The sequence below is a fragment of the Malus sylvestris genome, chromosome 11 (assembly GCF_916048215.2).
Source record: "Malus sylvestris chromosome 11, drMalSylv7.2, whole genome shotgun sequence".
NCBI classification, from domain to species: domain Eukaryota; kingdom Viridiplantae; phylum Streptophyta; class Magnoliopsida; order Rosales; family Rosaceae; genus Malus; species Malus sylvestris.
The window spans coordinates 31,828,099-31,849,017 of NC_062270.1; the positions used below are offsets into that span (position 1 = coordinate 31,828,099).

At 33.7% G+C, this 20,919-nt stretch overlaps 2 protein-coding genes across 3 annotated transcripts; both read right to left on the reverse strand.

Moving 5' to 3' along the window:
- Nucleotides 1-3,929: 3,929 nt before the first annotated feature.
- On the reverse strand, nucleotides 3,930-5,683 carry LOC126588816 (uncharacterized). The gene is made up of 2 exons (XM_050253946.1): nucleotides 5,143-5,683; nucleotides 3,930-4,179 (listed from the first exon to the last, which is right to left on the reverse strand). Exons 1-2 carry the CDS (start codon nucleotides 5,591-5,593, stop codon nucleotides 4,127-4,129), a joined length of 504 nt encoding a protein of 167 aa, XP_050109903.1. The 5' UTR covers nucleotides 5,594-5,683; the 3' UTR covers nucleotides 3,930-4,126.
- Nucleotides 5,684-13,083: 7,400 nt separating this feature from the next.
- Nucleotides 13,084-15,171, reverse strand: LOC126588811 (multiple organellar RNA editing factor 9, chloroplastic-like). Of its 2 annotated transcripts, none has more exons than XM_050253940.1 (5): nucleotides 14,776-15,171; nucleotides 13,898-13,995; nucleotides 13,746-13,811; nucleotides 13,490-13,666; nucleotides 13,084-13,401 (listed from the first exon to the last, which is right to left on the reverse strand). In XM_050253940.1, exons 1-4 carry the CDS (start codon nucleotides 15,120-15,122, stop codon nucleotides 13,491-13,493), a joined length of 687 nt encoding a protein of 228 aa, XP_050109897.1. In that variant the 5' UTR covers nucleotides 15,123-15,171; the 3' UTR covers nucleotides 13,084-13,401; nucleotide 13,490. The 2 variants fall into 2 exon arrangements, with proteins under 2 accessions (XP_050109897.1, XP_050109898.1); XM_050253941.1 differs by having other exon boundaries at nucleotides 13,483-13,666.
- Nucleotides 15,172-20,919: the final 5,748 nt, after the last annotated feature.

A 20,919-nucleotide genomic window follows, 5' to 3' on the forward strand; every position in this document is an offset into this window, starting at 1 on the left:
TTTTACATATAACAAATTGATATATTTGAGAATGGGTACATTTAAGATTAAAAAAATTAAAAAATTATATGAATGGATACATTTAAGATTAAAAAATTGAGAATCTTTATATATATATATATATATATATATATATATATATATATATATATATATATATATATATAAACTAATAGGTACAAACTTAATTTAATTTAATTTTTTATTATTTTGGAAATGTTTGAATTGAAAATTAATTAGAAGTAATTAATAGAGGTGTGAGTATTAAACCCTAAATTAATTACTAATTTTTATATTAAAAAATTATATAATAAACATGTAAATTCATTATCACATAAATGCTAGGGACTTGAATCAAAATTTGAGAACTAATAAGGTCTTAGTCAATGAACAGTAAGAACTAGGGATCGGATACTAATTTTTCCTTTTTTAATAACAATACTTGAGTAATGACCGGTCAGTACCCAATAAATTGACCTTGTTATGTGGCACAACAAGAAAATAACACATGTCTTTCTTTCTTTAACTCACAAAACAACCTGTCGGGAATATTTTTGCTCACTACCCTATGTATCACCATTAAATAAGTTTTAATTTTGAAATTTATGTAGTGGATAGACACAAATCTCACAATTGAAACTCATTCCTTGATAATAAATAGGATGATGAACATTATCACCACTACCGCCACTTGAGGTGGTGAGCTAAAAGGCACCCATATCCCATCAACTATTTTGGTAGCAAACATGCACTCATTCTACTGAACCAACACCTTTATTCTCTCTCACCCAAAATTGCCCAACATTCTGCTTTCACTCTATCGAAAGTGAGACTGGAGTTTTCTGCCATACGTAGTAAGAAGCTGGAGAGCATCACCACAACTTTTGTTGCTCTGGTATTTCACTTGAAACAAAGCTAAACCAGCACCAAGAACCCAACCCCAAACCGAAATCGAAAACCTAAATCGCAGAAAGCGAGTTTATGAATTGGATTTTTGGTTTCAGATCAAAATTGAACAGGAATGTATGTTGCTGAATATGTTGATGAAGGAGTTATTAGTGACAAGTAAGACCATCTTCAAAGAAGATGTTATATCCTATGTGGAATATCATGCAATCCAATTTGAAAGTAGAAATAAGCTCCAATTGATATGTTAATCTTATAGATTGACATATGAATTCTTTGTTGTGATCAATTTTGAAATATGAGAAAAGGTGTTGTCAATTAATTTTTTTAATTATTTTATTGTGTGGTCTCATTAATGCATCAATCATAAATCTTGAAAATTTAATTTAATTGATTTCTTTTTAAAAATGAACCCTACAAATATCATTTATAACAAAACTATATATATATATATATATGTTGGAGAAAGAGAAAATTTGATATTACCACGTCAACCATTAAATAAAGGGGTGTGCTATCCACACACCCCAAATTACTTCTCACACACCCTTGTTAATTTTTATCTTTAATTTTCTTCAATTTATCCGATCCAACGGTCGAAAATTGGAAGGGTGTGTGAGAAGTAAAATGGGGTGTGTGGATATCACACCCCTAAATAAATATGTATATGTATCTTTCGAAATCTCCATTAAAAAATGCTCTAAACCGTCAGATCAAAAGAGGAGATGGGCTTGGGTTGGTGGGGTAGACGAAGAACCACGGTAGGATATGTCATGGCAGTTTGGAAGGGAAGGAAGAAGAAACATGGTGTCTGGTTATAGGTTCAAAAAGAGTGGTGGATGTTTGGTTAGCAAGATATAGTTTGATATTATAGGTGTTAAAGTTTTAGTGGCCTCGTGAGATTGTCAACAAATTGGATAGTTCGTTGAGTAGTACCCAAATATTAATTTATTTAAAGGTATTACTAGATTAGATGTTAGATTAGAGTGTCGACGGGGTTTGAACTCACGTCGTAGTGTAAGGGCAATACTTATCTTCACCATTGTGGCAGAGGGCCACTTGCAAAGCTATTACTAGATGAAATTGTGTGTGTAAATATAAAAATTTTAAAAAGAAAAAAAAAAGAAAAGAAAATTGTTATTAGCATTCCAAAATTCTTATTCTACTCTCTTAGCAAATATATTTTTCCTTCTAATTATAGAAAGCTTAAAATGCAAAATGAGATTTTTTTAGTACTAATAACAATTCTCGAAAAAAATATCTGAAGTTTGAGAGAGAGAGAGAGAGAGAGAGAGAGAGAGTGGGGGCTTTTTTTATTACTATTTTTAATTAGTGATACTATGATGGCATATAAGTGAGGATTAAAAAATAGCAAAATTTGATTTACATACATTACTGCCCAATATTTTATTTTGTGATAAAAGATCAAATTGCCATTTCACCTTGTGCTGTGGAGATATAGGGAGCGTTTGTTACGCCGGACTATCTCGGACTAGACTAGCTTTAAGGACTAAGCTGGACTGGTTTAGACTAGACTAAGCTGGACTAACTTAGTAAAGCATTTGGTGCAGTGTTGGACTAAGAAGCTGGATAATAACAAATTCTAATATTATATTATTTAATATATAAATTATTAATATTTTATTATGATCTAGGTGACCGGAGATGACGAGAAGTCTATCGGGAGTGGTTGTTGAGCATGACGAGGACGAGAGAGGATAGTCTTAGCTAGTCCCATGGTTATTGGGGGGTCTCGCTAAGACCTCTTAGTGAAGGGTTTTATCCATGCTAGTCCCCTTTAGTCTCATTAATGTTAGTCCCAGCATAGAACAAACACAGTATTAGACTAACAGCTAGTCCAGTCCAGTCCAGTCCCACTTAGTGAGGACAAACAAACGCCCCCTAGGTGTTAATAAATGGTTAAGATTTAACATTAGGAAGAGAGTAATACTAGGTAGAACGACTTTTTAGACACATTTGTAAATTATGTGATATATCACTAATAGTAAATAAACATATTATTCAATATTTACGAATCCAATAATTAGCAATCATGTTATATGATTTAAATTGATGGTCTTCCTAGTATTACACAAAAAAAGTGATGTTAAAAATGCTATCTACTTAAACCATATTTTATTAACTCATGATGTTTTGGTTGATGATTGAATTATTACTTTTATAATTTAAACAGGAAATTCAATTATCAACCACCACATTATATGGTTTGCAAAATAAAATTCAAATAGATGATTTATCTGCCATTAACCCTATCATTAATAAAAACAAAAAAACAAAACAAACAGAAAGTACAATTAGCCTCTATAATTTTGAACCAGGAGTAGGATGTCGATTGACAGTTTCAAAGTGGCTCACTTACTACCAAGCAGATGGAGAGTCGGCAGATTCGGCGCAGAGATTAGTTTAATAGAAATACCATTTACAAAAACAAAAATTATTTCCTTGCCAAGTCAAACATGAAAATATAATATAATTTACCCGAAGGGAATAAATGAATTTGATCTTTTGCTTCGCTTAATCAAACAGATTAGACGATTTAGAATGAAGATTCCGGGGATCCTTCGTATCCGTTCATAATATATCGTAGAATCAGAAATCATTTTAAATATTTTTATTTAAAATTAAATATAAATAGTATTTAACGAAATTTACGATAAACAGACATAATTTGAGGATCCGGAGAGGATTCTCATTTGATGAATTAGAAAACACACCTATTTAAATTATATTTTATAAACTATATGACGTAATTATTGATGATTCGATGACGTAGTTATTTTCTATTGGCAATACATCACATAATTTAAAAACTTGGACTACCCCCACTTAATACTACGGTGTAATGATATCCTTCTTTGCTTGTAAGTGAGAAGTTTTATATTCAATTCTCGTCAAAAGCTATTTGAACTACATCATTACTGGACTATTGTAATGCTTACCCCAGTTTTCCAGCTAATATTGTTTGTTCAAAAAGAAAAAAAACTTGGTCAAAAGCTAGAAGATTAATGAGAACCGTTAATCTGATTCCAGGAGTTCACATCTTTACAATCCCCTTGCTCAAAACCCTCTAATAATATCAAGCCAATTAACCATGTTACACTTAGTGCTATTTAAAATATTAAAAATTGCATTAATATTCTATAGAAGTAGTCTAGTAGAAGACGACATAGTTGGAAACAAGTTGGCATCTCCACTCTCCCTATCTCAGACCCCAAAAGCCTTTCGCCTTCCTCACATGATTCTTCAGCACACCTGCAAACAGTCACATGAAAATTGTTAGGCGCTCAAGGATCAAGACCACCATTTTACATGCAAACTTTAAAAGTATGTAATATTTATTGCAGACGTGAGTTTGGTTAGTACATCGGTATAGTATTTATGCCGTATATACCTGCTTAAAAATGTCTTCTTTTTTTTCTTTTGAATAAACGATATTATTTACATTAAAAGGAAAATTGTGAGTGTAGCCTCACAATAGAGTTAACAATAATGTGATTCAAATTTACCTTTAACAAAATTAAATCTGAAATTGAAAAATATTATTGAACCCTAATACTAAACAGCCGCCTAAAAATATCTATAAATCCTAGTATTTTAGACTATCGGTTGTATAAAATATATATATATATATATATATTAGTACACTTATAATATGAAATGCTAGCTAGCTAGAAGCCTAATCAATTCCCTCAAAAGATCAACCAACAACAAAAGTTTGTTTCTTTTGTTTTTATACAGGAAATTTCTACCAATATTATCATTTTTTAATTGTTTATAGGGAAATTTTGATACATCAGGTGTAGGAACAGAAAATAAGGGCAAAGAAAAAATATATCTTTTAAGGAATAAAACAAACAAAGAACTACAAATAAAAAACAAGTCCTTCCAACATATGAAACACTAACATGCACAATATTTATCACCAGAAATGAGACATGACAGATTAAAATCCTAAAAAAAAAAAAAACCACCCAGAAACCAACATCAATAGAAACTGCAACACATGTTACAGATTAACTGCACAAACAGAACTTAAAAAACATAATTAAATGAAAAAAAAAATAGAAATGAATTAAGATCAGTAATTTCTACACACCCTACTCTTCACCCTAGAAACTCTTGTATATATCCATCGTTTGATTGAATAAATAAAAGGAGAATCAACGACAAAAATAAATAGGGCTGTGTGAAAATCATTTTCCGTGAATTGATTACCTGATGGTTTACAGTCAGGGGGATCTTCAAAGAGTGATAAAGAAAGCTGTTTGTGAGCAACCCCAATGTCAAAGAGAATGAGACCTGATTTTGGATCATCAACAATGATGTCTTTGACCGGCAGCCAAAGAAAGAGCTCCTCCTGAGACAAACCCTCGACCCCAATGAGGCTTCCATAGCTGAGATTTGCCCTCAGAACACTCTCAAAGAAAACCCTGTTCTCATATTTTGTGAGGCATGGGGCATCAAGGAAGACCTGGAGCTCCCCGTTGTCTGAGAGAGTGTAGGACTTGACCTCCTTTGGGAGGAGGCCAGGTGGCAGCCCCTGGGAGATAAGGAGGTCATGGATGTTGGTGGAGGAGAGAGAGAGGGGTAGAGAGAGAAAGAGGAGAAAGGTCCATGGAAAGACTGTGAGGAAGAAGAAGGAGAACTGAGTGTTAAACAGGGACATGGTGACGGTTTGGATGGAAAATGCCTAGAGAGAGAGAGTGTGTGTGAGAGTGTGTGGATTTTAAGGGATGATGATATGTATTTGGGAGAGTTGGAAAGTCGAAAGACTGTTTATTAAAGGAGGACCGGTGTCTGAATTTACTATTTTGCCCTAGGTTGGTGATTGTTTTGAAGTGGGGGTGGGGGCAATGAGCTTAATTATCTTGTACTGTAGCACCTAATTATGGAGTTAACTTAATCATTCGCTGTCTTGCTTGCTCTTGTACCAAATTGTTTCGTAAAGTTGTATCTAGTATATCTACATTCTACACCATAAATATATTATATTATATTACATTTTCTTGTCACCTACTAATCATGTATTCCATGTCAGTCTTAGTTGTAGTTTTTTAATTCAACTTAAATTATTGTTTAATTACATGTAAGCTTTTTTAGGTGCAACTTAACTGAGGTACATCTTCGAAACTTGTTATGACGTTCTTGCCTTAATTTTTCTTTGTTGGCGAGCGAGTCTTAGCAATACTGTCGTCTGAATGACTGAGGAAAAAAGTTGGAGATAGAGAAATTTGAGTGAATTCGGAGAACATAGGTGAATTGATTTTGAAATAGAGAAGATAAAAAGACAAAAATGATTGCTGATTTCAAGTCGAAGATGAGATTTATGGGCGTTTAGCACCCTGCCTTGCCCAATTGTTGGATGACAAAAATCCAACACCGATAACGAGATTTTTCTTCGAGGCCGAGTGGGGAGTTGTCCGCCCTTGCCATTGAATGGGTCTGCTCTTGTTAATTCACTTTGGTTGATATATTGTTCAAAATATTGTTCAAAATATTGTCTTTTCGTTTTGTTGGCAAAAAAAAATTAAAGAACAAAGTATTTTCAAGTTACAAACATAATCTAATATAGTCGAACAAAGTTATAAAAGAAATTACAACGGAAAGAGGCAAGTAGCAGTGCTCTCAAGATTAAAGAGACTATATAACGAGTGATACCTAGATTTGTAACAACACCCATAACAAAGTTAGCTTCACGGAATGCCTAATTTCATATCGTATAATAAAACTTTAAGAATCCTATAATTTTGAACGAAATGAAATCCAGCTAAAGACTAAAAAGTGCCAGAATAAAAGACAAATGTTGCCGTCTGTACAGTCTTCAGACTTAATAATCATGTATGAACATTATTGTTCTTATTAAATTTGCTAAGTATCATTTAAATACAAGAAAATGTACCATAAAAGGTCTGTAAGTGGTCCAAACAGCTCAGCCAACGGACCTCCTGCTGGCCATTTTGTCATAAAAATTGACAACAAAGTATGACTATATATTATTTCATTAACTATTAATTAAAAAAAATTAGAGCATTAGTCTTTAGATTATGACTTAATTGGACTTTTGATCTTTATATTTGTCACACTTCTATAATTTTCGTCTCTTAAAATTCTTTATTTTGGACGAAAGTTCTAATGATATTATACAAAAGGATTATTAATACACATCGTGATAAATACTTAGTTCAATAATTAAAGCTCTAATTAGATCAAAATTTAGAAATTAGTACTCCAATTTTCTCGATTAATTGATAAGTAACTCAAGGTAACAAGATATTTTTTTGTGTGTCTAAGTCCAGTAGACGAAGTGTCATAACACAATTAGTTGGAAAAAAAATTTCAAGTCACCAAACTTGTATTATGACACTTAGTGTACCAGGCTGTGTTCCCAACACATTGAAAAATTTCTCCAAAGTGACATTCTTTTGACATTAGAGTTCATTTGCGTTTGCAGAGAGTCCATATAAAGTCAATTTTCGTGCCAACATCATAAAATATTATGCTAAAACATGAGGTAATAGAGAGTTCATAAAGAACTTTCACTTTTGAGAGCGTCCCCGTAGTATTTCTCTTTTTACATTTAGTTGTTTTACCTGCAAGAGAAATGTTGTTGGGACTCTTTCAAATGTGAGACTCTCTGCTACCTCATATTATTCGCACAATGTTTTATAATGTTGACATGATAATTCACGAAAAAACTATAAGATGGCAGAGGGAGCACACGAAGAAACTCATTGAACAGAGACTTCCGAATTTAAACGGAGGTATATTAATCAAAGTTAGACCGTGTACATAATCGAAGTTATAATAGCGTGCACATATTTCCATCCAAAAATAATTGAAAGAGTTTTACTATTAGCGTGTAAGGGTATTTCAGACATCCTACAATCCCATAAGAACAAATGGAGTATACATAATTAACCAGATAGTAACGGCTCCATCTGTGCAGTGGAAAAGTCAGAATCCAGGAAGTCCCTCACATGAATTCTGCAACTGGAGAAAGGATGGTGACTAATAAGTGCGGACTTGCTGCATACCCTTTTCTTTTCCTTTACTGTTAAATTAGAGTTGATCTACAGAAGAAGAAAAAAAACATGTTTAGGGAATTTCATTTGATGTCATGTGGCTAACGTTCCAAATATCGCTAGGTGGTAGTCTCGCGCCTAGCTCACTTTTAAGAATATACTGTATGTGGTAAACATCATTCATTTGAAACATAACACTTGTCTTCCGAACTTTTAATTTATTTATAAATTGACTTATATAACATTTATTATGTTTTAACTTAAGATTTTTACTTACGACATTAAATTACCGCTCAAGTTTTTCTGCACATTTTGTGTACATGAAGAAAATTCAAATTCTTTCAAAAGAAAATTCAAATTTTATATTAAAAAAAAATCAATTACAATATAAGAACTAGTGAAACTCCTTATATTTCTTACGCACGATTCATAATCTCAACACTTTCTCGTACTTTTTACATGTGGATTATATCAAAAAAAGAGAGATGATGATGATTTCCTATTGTCCATGCACAGTGAAAAAAGAAACCCGCGTTGAACAATGAACAAAAAATTTCTACGAGGCAATGATTAAAAGTTACCTGGTAAATGCTCCCCCTGGCCCCACTACGAAAATATCCTGTCAGTGATCGTCTGTTGCGTTGCCAATGAATAAAATTTAGTGTGAGTATATGCAAGTGTTTGCTTGCAGGTCCCATGCATGACATGAGCGTCACTTCTTCTTCTATATTATTGAATCCGATCCTCACTGTATCATCTTTGTGAGGATTCTAAGAATTCGTGAATCATATCTGTTCATCATATATTATGCGGTCATAAATTATTTTTAAATATTTTTATTTAAAATTAAATATAAATAATACTTGACAAATAATGATCGCACGATGTACGATGAACGTACACGATTTACGAATTCTCAGGATCCTCACCTAAAAGATTCGAAGAGGATCCTATTGGTATATTATTGATCCTTGATGTATGAATTGAATTGGGTTAAAATCCTATGTTACATGTAGTACGAGTTTTATGCAAAATATATTGTTGAAAATATCTATTAAATCTTTGTATATAAGATTTAATCGATAATTTTTCATATTTTTTTTATTCTCAGTCATTTAATTTTTGTATCACTCAATTGAAGTCATCCCAAAATATGAGTAATTGTGTTTTACAGGGGGCATATAAGAGTAGATTTTGATTTAATCAAGTTGATTATAGTAGTGTGTTTTTTATGTATTTAAATTTGAGTCTCCCTATCATAATTTAATAAATTTAGTACAAAATATTATTTGTATACAAAAAAAAAAACGTAGGATATGTCAATACTTTGATAATCATATGTAGTTTTATTTTAATTTTATTAAAGGATTAACAGAGTGTGTCTACGCCATGGCAATCCACTCTTTCAAGATTGGAGAGACTCACAGAGACATTTCAGTCTTCTCCTAACCATTATCTTTTGATTCACCAACGTGGATTAAGAGTCGGATTCAAGACGTGCCATATGAAATACGAACCTGAAATTCATCCCCAATCATTGAACCACCCTGTGGTGGTTGATAATCGTATATAGTTGACGATTCCTTTTATGGAACTCTATTAAATCAACCCCATGTTAACAAATTGATTCAGGGAAGTTGAAAGTTTATCATCTTCTCTTTTTTTAAGGAAATCTAAAGCTAGCTTTTTGAACTCATAGGTTAATCTGGAATGCCCCTTATGTAGTCAAGACGTCAAAGCTATTAAAATTGTGTTGCGCGAAGAAATTTAATAGTCACAAATTTGGAGGAGGATTCTCTCTCATTCTCTCATTTCCTATTTTAACGGTTACGATTAAGTCACGTCAACATTTTATATTAATTTTTTTTATAAAGTCAATAAGATAAAAAAACAATGTGTGAGAGGAGGGAAGAGAAGGGAAGTGAATGTGAATAAGAGGGGAGAGAATCATACTTCCACAAATACATTAGAACTTAGAGTTCCACCTCGAAATCAATTAACCGAATTACAAAAATAAATATAATTTATTAATAATAAGTTCATGCAAGATTTCTTAATTATCTGATATATAATATTTATTAACTTTACTAAATATGTAGCTCGACAAAATTATGCGACTAGCCCCCAACTCTACAGGGACTAAGGACCAAATCCTCCTCCTCCCTTGAATATTGGATGGAAGTACCTCCGCAAGGAACATATATCAACTCTTCCCACTCAACAGGCATTTAGACGCCCCTTGGATACTTGTCTTTGTTTGACAAAAATACAACCATGTAACCCTACCCGGGTTAATTCATCCACCACAACCATCATAAAGTTTCACCTTTCGACAACTTTTATACTGTTTTCATGGAATGGAGATTTCATGTTGAGTGATTTTCAACGGTAGATTGCTTGTTAATTAGCCCGTAGGCCCCGGTGCCTCGATGGTGCCCTAGTGACAGAATCTATTGTGCGGCTCACGTATACGCAACACACTCATAAGGATAAGGATGTGGAAGCAGTATAGCAGCCGTTTTACATTATGTTTGGATGAAGAAATTTAAGATTATTAAGAAATTTTAAAATGACAGAAATTGAAATGAAGGGATTTTATTTTCTAAAATTTGGGAATTTTGTTGTTTGGTTAACTTAAAAGAACAATGGAATTGAAAACGGAATTTGTTAATTTTAAACTCCCAATCATAGAAATTGGGAAATGACACCTATTTACATGGAATTTTGTTGTTTGGTGCATGTCAATTTATAAATTCTGATTTTTATCCAAATTCCAAATTTATTTCCGTCATCCAAACATAGTGTAAAGGAAAAAGGTTAAGTCCCATATGGAGAAAAAAATATTAAGATAAGTCCAACGAAGATGTGGTTTAACCAAATTGGCTATTAAGATAGGTCCCATATGGAGGAATTTTTTAGTATGCATTATTGGAAGTCGTTAAATTCCTCATTGTACATCCAGGAGTACCATTCCTTACATACACCGAAATATAGTATAATTTTTATATTTTGGCCAACTTTATCCTTGTTTTCTTTACATTAAATTTAAAGGAAAACTAATGAAAAGGGTTTGGAAACTTTGAGTTTTAATGATAAGGACAAAATAAAGGGTAAAGTGAATAGTACTAGGATTGACTTTTTAGTGTAAAAATGTGGTTTTTCGTTAAAGTGAACAGTACCGGGAGCTTTTCGTTAAAGTTCCCTAAATTTAAACTTACAAATAAGAATATTTCCAAGAGAGTACGCAAATTTGACTTCTTTAAATACTTTGTTGCAGTTGAAGACTAAAGTTTGTTACTTGACAATTTTACAGTTCAACAAACTCTACAAATATTAGTGTTTTATTATTTTCCACCATTTAACTTTCTTTTTTAGTATTTCATTATTTAATAATTGGAAAAAGTTCAGAAAGACAACTTTTAATAATTGGCAAAAAATATGTTTGCTTCCTGGGATAGCAAGTCTTCAGGGGTAAGGAGGTGGTCTAAACCTCATAATGACCTAGCAATAATACAGTTAAATTTGCTTTTAGAGAAAATTAAACCTAAAACCTCTCATTTATCGGTAAAGATGAATACTACTAGACTATAGTATTAAGTGGTAATCCCACGTAACACTTCAAATTTAGCAAAAATCAGCTGCGGACTCATGGACTCAAAAGAGGTTTGTTGGTAGGACCTACAGGCCTTGCCTTTTAAGTTTTCATCATTTGCATACCTGGAGGACCGGACTCTCTCAGCTTTGTCCACCCAAGGAATCCACCATCACATACTCCTTCACAGATATCACAGGTTTGATCGTTTGTGTTGTGAATTTCTGATGGCATCTTAGCCTATCAGAAATATGTTCCTTTTGCTTTCACTGCATAGTCTTTTCATGGATTTGAAGATCTTTACTTCTTTTCACAAACAAATCAACATTTTAAACAAAAATTGTGGTTTTGTAGTTGCCCTTTTAACATACTTTCCTCCTTTTTATTCACTTGCAATAAGTTGGTTTTTGACGAATTTCGATGCTCGAGCTTTCTCTGTTTGTAACTTACTGCGCCCAATTTCCAATATCATAGTCAGTAGAAGTGAATATGTGGTCACACGTCATTTGATTGGATATTAGAAGTAAAATACAATTAGATGTACTTTTAATGTTTTAATCTCAACCTTTGATATCAAATAAAAAAAATGAGTGATCATATATATTTGTTCACCAGGTGACCAAGAGAACGGATTGCTTCAATGTATCCGTAAACCCCAGCTATTCTAAGATAAGGCAAAAGCCACGAGCATGTAGTTCAAAGGTTAATCCACAAGCCACGAGCAAGCAGATATAACTTGTTAATCCATATCCTCTCCGGATCTAAGGATCCTGAGCCTAGGAATCAATTGATCCGGCCCATTGAAATTTGATCAAACGGCTACAATTATTATAACTTTTAGTGAGACCCCCTGTTTGTAGCCGTTAGATTAAATTTCAACGAGCCGGATCAATTGATCCCTAAGCTCAGGATCCTTAGATCCGGAGAGGATTTGGATCCTTAACTTGTGACATTCTTTTTGGTCAAATATTAGCTTTTAGTTGCATACACAAATATTGCGCGCAATGAGAATCGAATTTTGAATATAATGTACATGTAGCAACGCGATCGAATAATGGTTTTCTTCGCAGTTGCTCGATGCTAGCTATCTTGAAGAAGCACGGGCTCGATGAACGTGAACTATACAGAAGGTAGAAAAGACGGTCTCAGTTGAAGAAATCATGCTCCTGTGAAGTACCAAGTGAAGATAGTGGTGGAGTTCCCGCCACGGAAGAATCAATAGACATGACTACCATGGACACAAGTTTAAGCACCTTATGCTTTCTACCGGATGATGTTCCTCAGCCAGAATCACTTCTAGACAGCCTTGATTAAGCAAATTGTTCGCGATCTTATGAGCATTTCTGGAAAAATAATAAACAAGAAATCCTTTTCAAGAAAAATCACACTGATGAGAGGATACAATCAACCATAGCGGTATGAGCATTTGGTGCTCAGCGCCCAGATGCACAAGAACACCCGCAAGGATAAGGAAAGATAAAGGGAGATGAGCTTCGTAACCAGAAGAGTTAAATCGAAGAAATCAGAAAAGACAATGCAAGATCAGAAAATAGAATCATAAGATTAAATCAAACATCCGTACAACTAAACTCAACTATATAGCTGAACTCAAATTCTTAGTGTCGATGCAAAAACAATATCACAAAGGTCATCCTGGACCTACCGAATAATTCACAAACACTGATGTCTTTGATAACAAGCTCATATGACACCATTCCTTATCCAAGCAGACGACAAGAAGACTTCACCAGAAAAATCTAAGCACAGATACATGCACCCCTGGATGAGTTCCTCCATTGGATAACCTTCACTAGTAGTTTCATAAAGTACTATTTGCTTTTGCAGTCCCACGTTCATCAACTGTGGAGTTATGGAAATAGTAGTTAAAAACAACTTGAAAAGAACAAAACAAATGCTTGGATAAATGGCATTCTGGTATACTGATTACCTCATCCAGATGCTGATTCTGATGGAGTTGCTTCTTGTTTTGGTTTTCTTCGTTCAGGAGGAGGTCCATCTCTTCGTCTTTCATATCTTCTGCTCTCAAATTTTGATTCTCTCCGTTTCTTTGGTTGATAAACGGGGTAGTTTCCAGGAATTATCTCTCCATTAACATATTTATCACCTATAAATAACCCCCAAGATGAAATCATTATACTTATTCGTAAGCGGTAAAACAAACCCTTTGTTGCAACAAAACATACCTCCATAATCCTTGTTTTTAACATCTATATATGAATCTGGCAACACCCAGAGAACACCAGGCAATCCTGCATCAGGATGAACCAAGTCAGCTCTACAAATTCACTGTTACACGAGAAAATCGCAAAAAGATGCACCCGACTACAATGCCTACCTTTGAATTTTTCAGATGTTTCTTCAGATACAGTACATTGGAATCCAGTGTAGGTGGTGGTGCTAAAAGCATACATGTTCTTCTTTGCTTCTTCCATGCTGTCACATAAAGAACCATGGGAGGTTGTGAGATTAATAACTAAGAGACTCTCACTAAGTAGGTAACCTAGCAGAGTACTAAAACCCACATGTTCAGGTTAAGTTAAACAATCCTAAGTTAACTAATCCAGCAGAGCCTTGACCATCATCAACCAAAACTAATTTGAGATGATTCCAATTCATTGTCCCACACCATCAAGTTTTTAGCTTTACTATAATGAGATTTACAATACGAGAATGAACTTGATTTCGTAAATAAAAATGTACCAGCGGTTAACTCAAAATTAAAAGATAGCTTACTATCTAGTGTATCCAATAAATTACAAAAACTACTTCCAAAATAAAGAGAATCTCTTGCTCAATGCAAAGTAATGAACCAATACTACAATTACCAAGCCTCACCGCATTACTTAGTAATTATTTTCGAGTTCTATATAAACATAAACAGATTAAGAACCTAGTCACCTATATAAACATTCCATTTCCTTGCAACTATTGAACAAATTTACGAAGCATACTTCACTCAACTTGTTATTTGGGCTAAAAAATTTCTTTTCGCGCAATCGAAACTTATTTCCGCACACGAAAAATCCAACAACTACTCAGAGTGGAAACAAAACGATCCAGAAAGCCTTATACTTGTCCATATTTCACTAAAAATTTAGCACAGGTGTAAATTTTCCCCCAAAAAAACAGAACCCAGAACCCATTTTCCATTAAAACAATAAAAAACTGTAAAAATCATAGAAATTGAAGGACAATTAGAGGGTGAAGAAGTACCTTCCAAGAACAGAAGCGAGAGTGTTGAGGTAGGTCTCAATCATTTGCTCCCTAGTTGGGGCAGGGTCCTTAGGGAACTCCATGACTATAAGCCAGTGGTTATAGTCACAGCCCGGTAACATAATCGTCTCCCGCTGCTCATTGCTGCTGCTTCTCCTCGACGAGTAGTCACTGTCGTTCACAGCTCGAACGCGCAGCTTAGAGGGAACGGAGCGAGTCAAAGGCCGAGTATCCGAGTTGAATCGGAGCGTAGAGAAAGAGGGTTGGGGAGAAGGAGGGAAAAGGGAGGGCCTTGGGGATAGTATTAGGGCTTTGGATGAGAGAAAGAGGCTCGGCGCCATTGCCATTTTCGTAGTTCGCACCAGAGGGACGGAGAGTTAGCGTAGATAAGGAGAGAGAAAGGGGGATATTTTCAGGTATTATATTGAATAGTTTTTTATTTTTTGGGCTGGGCCATGGGAATTGGGCTTTTTGGTTGTGTAAGGTCCATCATAATTTTTGAAGAGCAAGGACAATAAATTTTGCTTGAAAAAAATCTTTAATAAAGGAAAGTTTTTGTCTACGGTCAATTTTAGGTTCAAAACTATGGGACGAGGGCATTGTTGAGAGATTAGGATAAATTGTTTTTGGCGTTTACAAATAGTAATAGAATAAGTGAGTTTTCAGTGTATATATCATATCGTTTGTCAAATAAAATTTTGTTTCTGCACACCATGATTTTCCGACAATTCACTTGTTCTATTACCATTCCAATTATTCCATGCTATGAAGCATTAAATTCCATGTTACGAGTATTGGACGACCTAGATTGATTTGGATTATTACTTTTATTGTGATCCCGTGAATCAAGACCATCCAATGCTCGTAACATTTAATGCTACGTAGTATGAAAGTTGAACCTCATCTTCTTTATCCAACTATAGGAATTGTCTCATTTGAAACAAACCCTAGTTTCTCGCCTACCTCAAAACGACGCAAGCACCTAACTTGTCTCTACACAAGTAACGCATATGTCGGAATAAGAAATAAAGGATAAGACGAAGATTATATATGTTGAGAAGTGTTTGAAGCTATAAGATTAAAATTGAAGGTGAGTTTGAGAAACTTAGTTCAAATTTTTCGTCTCTTAATGTGAATTTTTAGCATAAACAAATATCATTGTAATAAAAAAAAAATGTTTGAGTTCTAATTTGACAAAAAAATAAGCACAAATCTAGTTAAAAATTGGAAGGGAAGTGATTTTAACACACCCTTTTTAGCTTCTTAGGCTTTTAATTTATGGATATCAAATCAAATAAATCAAACAAAATTGACGGTCAATATTAAACAAATGCGCATTAGAAGTTAAAGATGGTGTTGGAAAATGGCTACCCAAATTGGAATTGGCTTCGTTAAACTGGCTAATAGTATTGGGCTACAATTTACACACAAGTTTCTTTGGGCTGGGTCTGCTGATTATGAAAGCCTCTGAATGTGCCGAAAGATTTGACCAATACATCCAAATGACCCAAAATATATGCTGTTGTGTTTGACATCATATACCAATGTTCCAATCTAGTTGTGTTATAATGCCACAATAATGAGCCTGCTGACCGAGGATGTGAAGAAATGTCTCATATAGGAAGTTTATCGAACTTTGCATGTACTTATAAAGTGTGGACTATTCTCTATTTTACTAATTAATTATTTAGTAGAATCTCAATTTTCTTCATTGACTATCTTAATCTACAAACACGAAATAAAGTCATTGTTTTTTCCATCATAAAAATAAAAAAAATATTATTGCTATATTTAAAATTTTTGAAGGATTGATTCTTGACCTATCATAATTCTAAATATTATCCCACTTTACCGCACTACGTGAAAATAATGACTTCTTAATACACAAAATCTCTTTGCACATGAGCTAAGGAAATTAATTAAGGGAATGTGCCCACACCCTAGTCCAACTCCTTATACGTCCATGCAAGGTCCCTTTAGCAAGACATTAAATAAAAGCATCAACATGTATATAGAATTATAGTAGATGATGAAACAAACATGCATCAATATAGTGGTGGATCCAGGATTTTGGACTCAGAGGGTCCCGATAATAAAGATAAAAAAATTTATAGTGAAAAATGTCTTCTTCACATAACTATTGATCTCTCATTTTGTTGCGGAGTAGACCTTTAATGATATTCATAGCAAAAAATGTCCTCTCCATTGAAGTAGTTGCAACCAGTAAAACCAAAGCCCAATGAATAACCAAATATACATATGCAAACGTTTGCTGCAACCCTTTCTTCCACCATTTTTATTAGCAAGATTGCTAATTCCTCTTAATTGAGAAAAATCATTATCAAAATGCACAAAATGAATATAAATATCAAGTTTTTGTTTTAAAAGGGAGAATATAATATCAAGTTGAGGAAGGATGGGGTGGGACTGCAGGGGACGTGTTGGGGGTTTGGGTTTTTTATTTTTATTTTTTAATGATACAAAGGTAAAATTCATTAGTTACCAAGAAACGTGAAAAAATAAGGACCCAAAAAAGTAACACAAAGAAAAAGTGGGCCAAAACGCCAACCATCTCACCAAAAGCCTAAACAAAATATTAGGCCCACAAACAAACAACAAAAATCGAACAAAACCAAACAATTGGCCTAAACAAGCTTTATGGGCCGAGTCTTAAAACAGAAAAAAAAAAAAAAAAAACCTTTCTTTGCTCGGTCGTCTTCTCCAGGAAGACGCCGTCGCTGCAACCTACACCGGCCGTCGTCTTCGAGTACAAGGGGTCCCCATAAAATTTCAAGGCACGATTTAGGGTCTCCGAGGGGTCCTGGGACCTCCCAGGTCCCTCTTTAGATCCGCCACTGTCAATATAATGACTAGAAGTAGTAGACTGCAAGTCTAGTTAACTGCAGATGAAGACATGGCTGGCAAATGGGAGGAGATCTTCTTACTCTCATCACTAAGTATGTTCTATGCTTTATGAATACGGTTTAGCACAATGGGAAGAAGGATGTGTGTGAGAACAGGGACACCTCTTTTTATATGTTTAAGGTTTCTCTCGATCTAGCCTATTACAAGAAGGAGATACTAACCAAATCATTTAAGATCACTTGAGTATCAAGTAACTTGATATGCAAGTTACTTGAGAGCTAAGTGACTTTAACGGTAATCCATTAACATCTAGAATAAGATTTTACGTCTTCTGCTATCAATGTGAGATTTATTCTCAATATCATTACTTTAGTCGGATGAGAGTGTAAGCATTCCAAGCTAACTACAGCACCCAAGAGGACAAAACTGAAGATAATAATTGAGAAGAATAATTAACTGCATCATTATTCAGGTCTAACTAGTTCAGTCGTGTCTTGCATGATTAGTTATATATCCACTAATTAACGTAATACAAAATTAATTCTTAATAATTTATCTTTGAAGACCCAACTGTTTGCTTTACCAACTGCAACTAGTAGTTTTTAGAACTGTTTCATAGTAGGAAGCAACCTCCAAGTTCGCGTCACCATTTCCTACTAGTCAAATTATCTGCAATAGTTTTTAGTGTCCTTGATCTTCGTCAACATTATCTGTTAACTTGTTTATACATTTTATGTATTACAGTTTTAAAGACGTAACCATTGACACATGAACTGTAGTAGTTTATTTTAGTATAATCTTTTGATGGCGGTTGGAAGACATTGACATTAATGATCTTAACATCTTAACACAACGCTAAACAACAATAATTAGCCCAATAATTGAACGGTGAAATAGTTTATTCATATCTTATGTCGAAGATGAATAAATTACATTTCACTATTAAAGAGTTTTTTTGTCAATGAAAAAAAATATAATATGGACATTTTACATCTCTTATGGATTTCTTTGCTTATTCAGATATAGTTTCATTTTATCAATGATATGTGACAGCTTACACATTTATATGTGTAGCAATTATTATTATTATTTTCCAAAATAACAATTATTCTTAAAGATCTTAACAAAATGTAGACTTTCCTGGCTAAAGAAGGTTGAAAAACTGCAGTATGACCGGAGAAAGCTAATTATTTGCAACAACTATTTAGACTTTCCTGGGTTTAGGGTTTATTAATTTACTAGTTTAATTAGGGTTTCCTCATTAAAGTCCGAGGACGCCATCTTTGAACATGCGACATGTTTTCTTTCCTTTTTTCGCTCTACATTTAGAACATAAAAAAGATTATCATCAGATTCCTGTAGCTTATTTTGTATAGAATGTCCCTAATTATTATTAGTGATATGAGCTTTCAACCAAAGTTATTTTGTTTAATGAATTTTTCTCTTCCATATGACTTCAGTCTTCAGTGGCAGGTGAAGAGTAACATAAGACTCATATTAATATATTCAGTTGGTTTGATTGTTTCCCTATCCGTCTTAAAAAACCGAACAGTTTATTCAGGTGGTTTGATTGAACACGTGAATCGAAAATTTACAGATCTTTTGATTAAAAGAGGCAACTATGAGATGTTGAGGCTCATGTCTAGGGCCGGTCGTGAGATTTTAGAAGCCCTATGCGATACTCAAACGGAAATCCTTACATAGTCTAGAATTTTGGTTGCTATATTTTCTTTTATATTTCATTGTGTATAAATTAACATAGCGTAAAATAAAATAAATAAAAATGAAGCATGATGTGGTGGCTATGTACTCATCTGCTTCCCCAATGTTTTTGGGTTCGAACCTCCTTAGTTTTTAATACAAAAAGCATGGTGTGGTGACTATGTAGCAAACATATTACCCTACAAATATTGTAATAGGACCATTCTTGCTCTTGTTATCAGTAGAGTTCATCTCAAGAAAAAATTATGTGTTAAACAAATTACATATTATGATATTAGTAGCATGCTTATGATGAATTGTCGGTTTTTTTAGTGCATTTTTGCTCACCTTCTAAAGTAAGGATGTTTCTCACCCCGCCTCGGTTGATTGTCGTTAGATTTGTTAAAATTTTGAGATTCGTGTCTTAAATTAATTATACTAAATTAACCCAGCGGTAATCAATAGGGTACTTTAGGAGTGTGACATTTAAACAATGACTAAATAAATGACTAAATGATGTCATATAAGAAAATAGTGGGCTTTTAAAGATTATATCTTCAACTTTTTAAGAACTTTAATTTATTATGATATTCCTAATTATAGATTTATTAGCAAAAGTGAGCTTTTATAATGAAAGAAATTAACTACATATAATTAAAACAAGAAAAAAATAGTGTAGCAAGAAAAGATTTTGTTTTTTAGGTAAAGTGTAGCAAGAAAAAGATAGTCTAACTAAAGAGGCCCAGAATGGTTACCCCGAAAAAAAAAACAACTCATAATTAAAAGGCATGTGAAGGTCGGGGTCGAATTGATGCCCTGTAACTAAAAACATCAGCGTTTGCCATCTCCGCCATGGGAATTTTGTTAACTATGTTTACGTTTTTGTTATATATGTATTTACTATATAGGATATTAAAATTTCGGGGCCCCATTGAAACGGGGGCTCTGTGCAGTTGCACACCTCATACACCCTCAAGGGAGGCCCTGCTCATGTCAAAAGAAGTAGAAGAACACCTAGGAAGACTTGGAAATAGACTATAATAAAATATATGGAGTACTTTTGTTAATCTACAGAAATGTAGTGAGAGGAAGAAGAGATTCAAGAAATTGTAGAGAGAGAAGTAGAAAACATAAACTTTCAGTATGTTGCTTTTCTTAATTCCTAAGCAATCTCACATACAACATTATTTATACCCTTCTCAATATTCTTACCAAACTGCCTAACTAACTTTCTAATCTGAATACAAGAGGCAGTATCTCAGCCACACAATATATGTCTATCATCCTCCCTCAATCTCATGTTTGGATGATCCTAACATGAGATTGTTACAATGAAAAAGAAACAATGGGGAGCTGAGGCCTTTGGTTAATATGTCAGCAAACTGCTCCTTTGAGGACATAAACTGCACCAAAAGCTTGTTCTTGGAAACCAGCTCTCGAACAAAATGCACATCAATTTCAATGTGTTTTGTCCGTTGATGTTGTACTGGGTTGAAAAACAATGCTATAGCAGAAAGGTTGTCACAGAATAACATAGGAGGTGCAGATATCGGAAAATACAGAAATGCAAGGATTTGT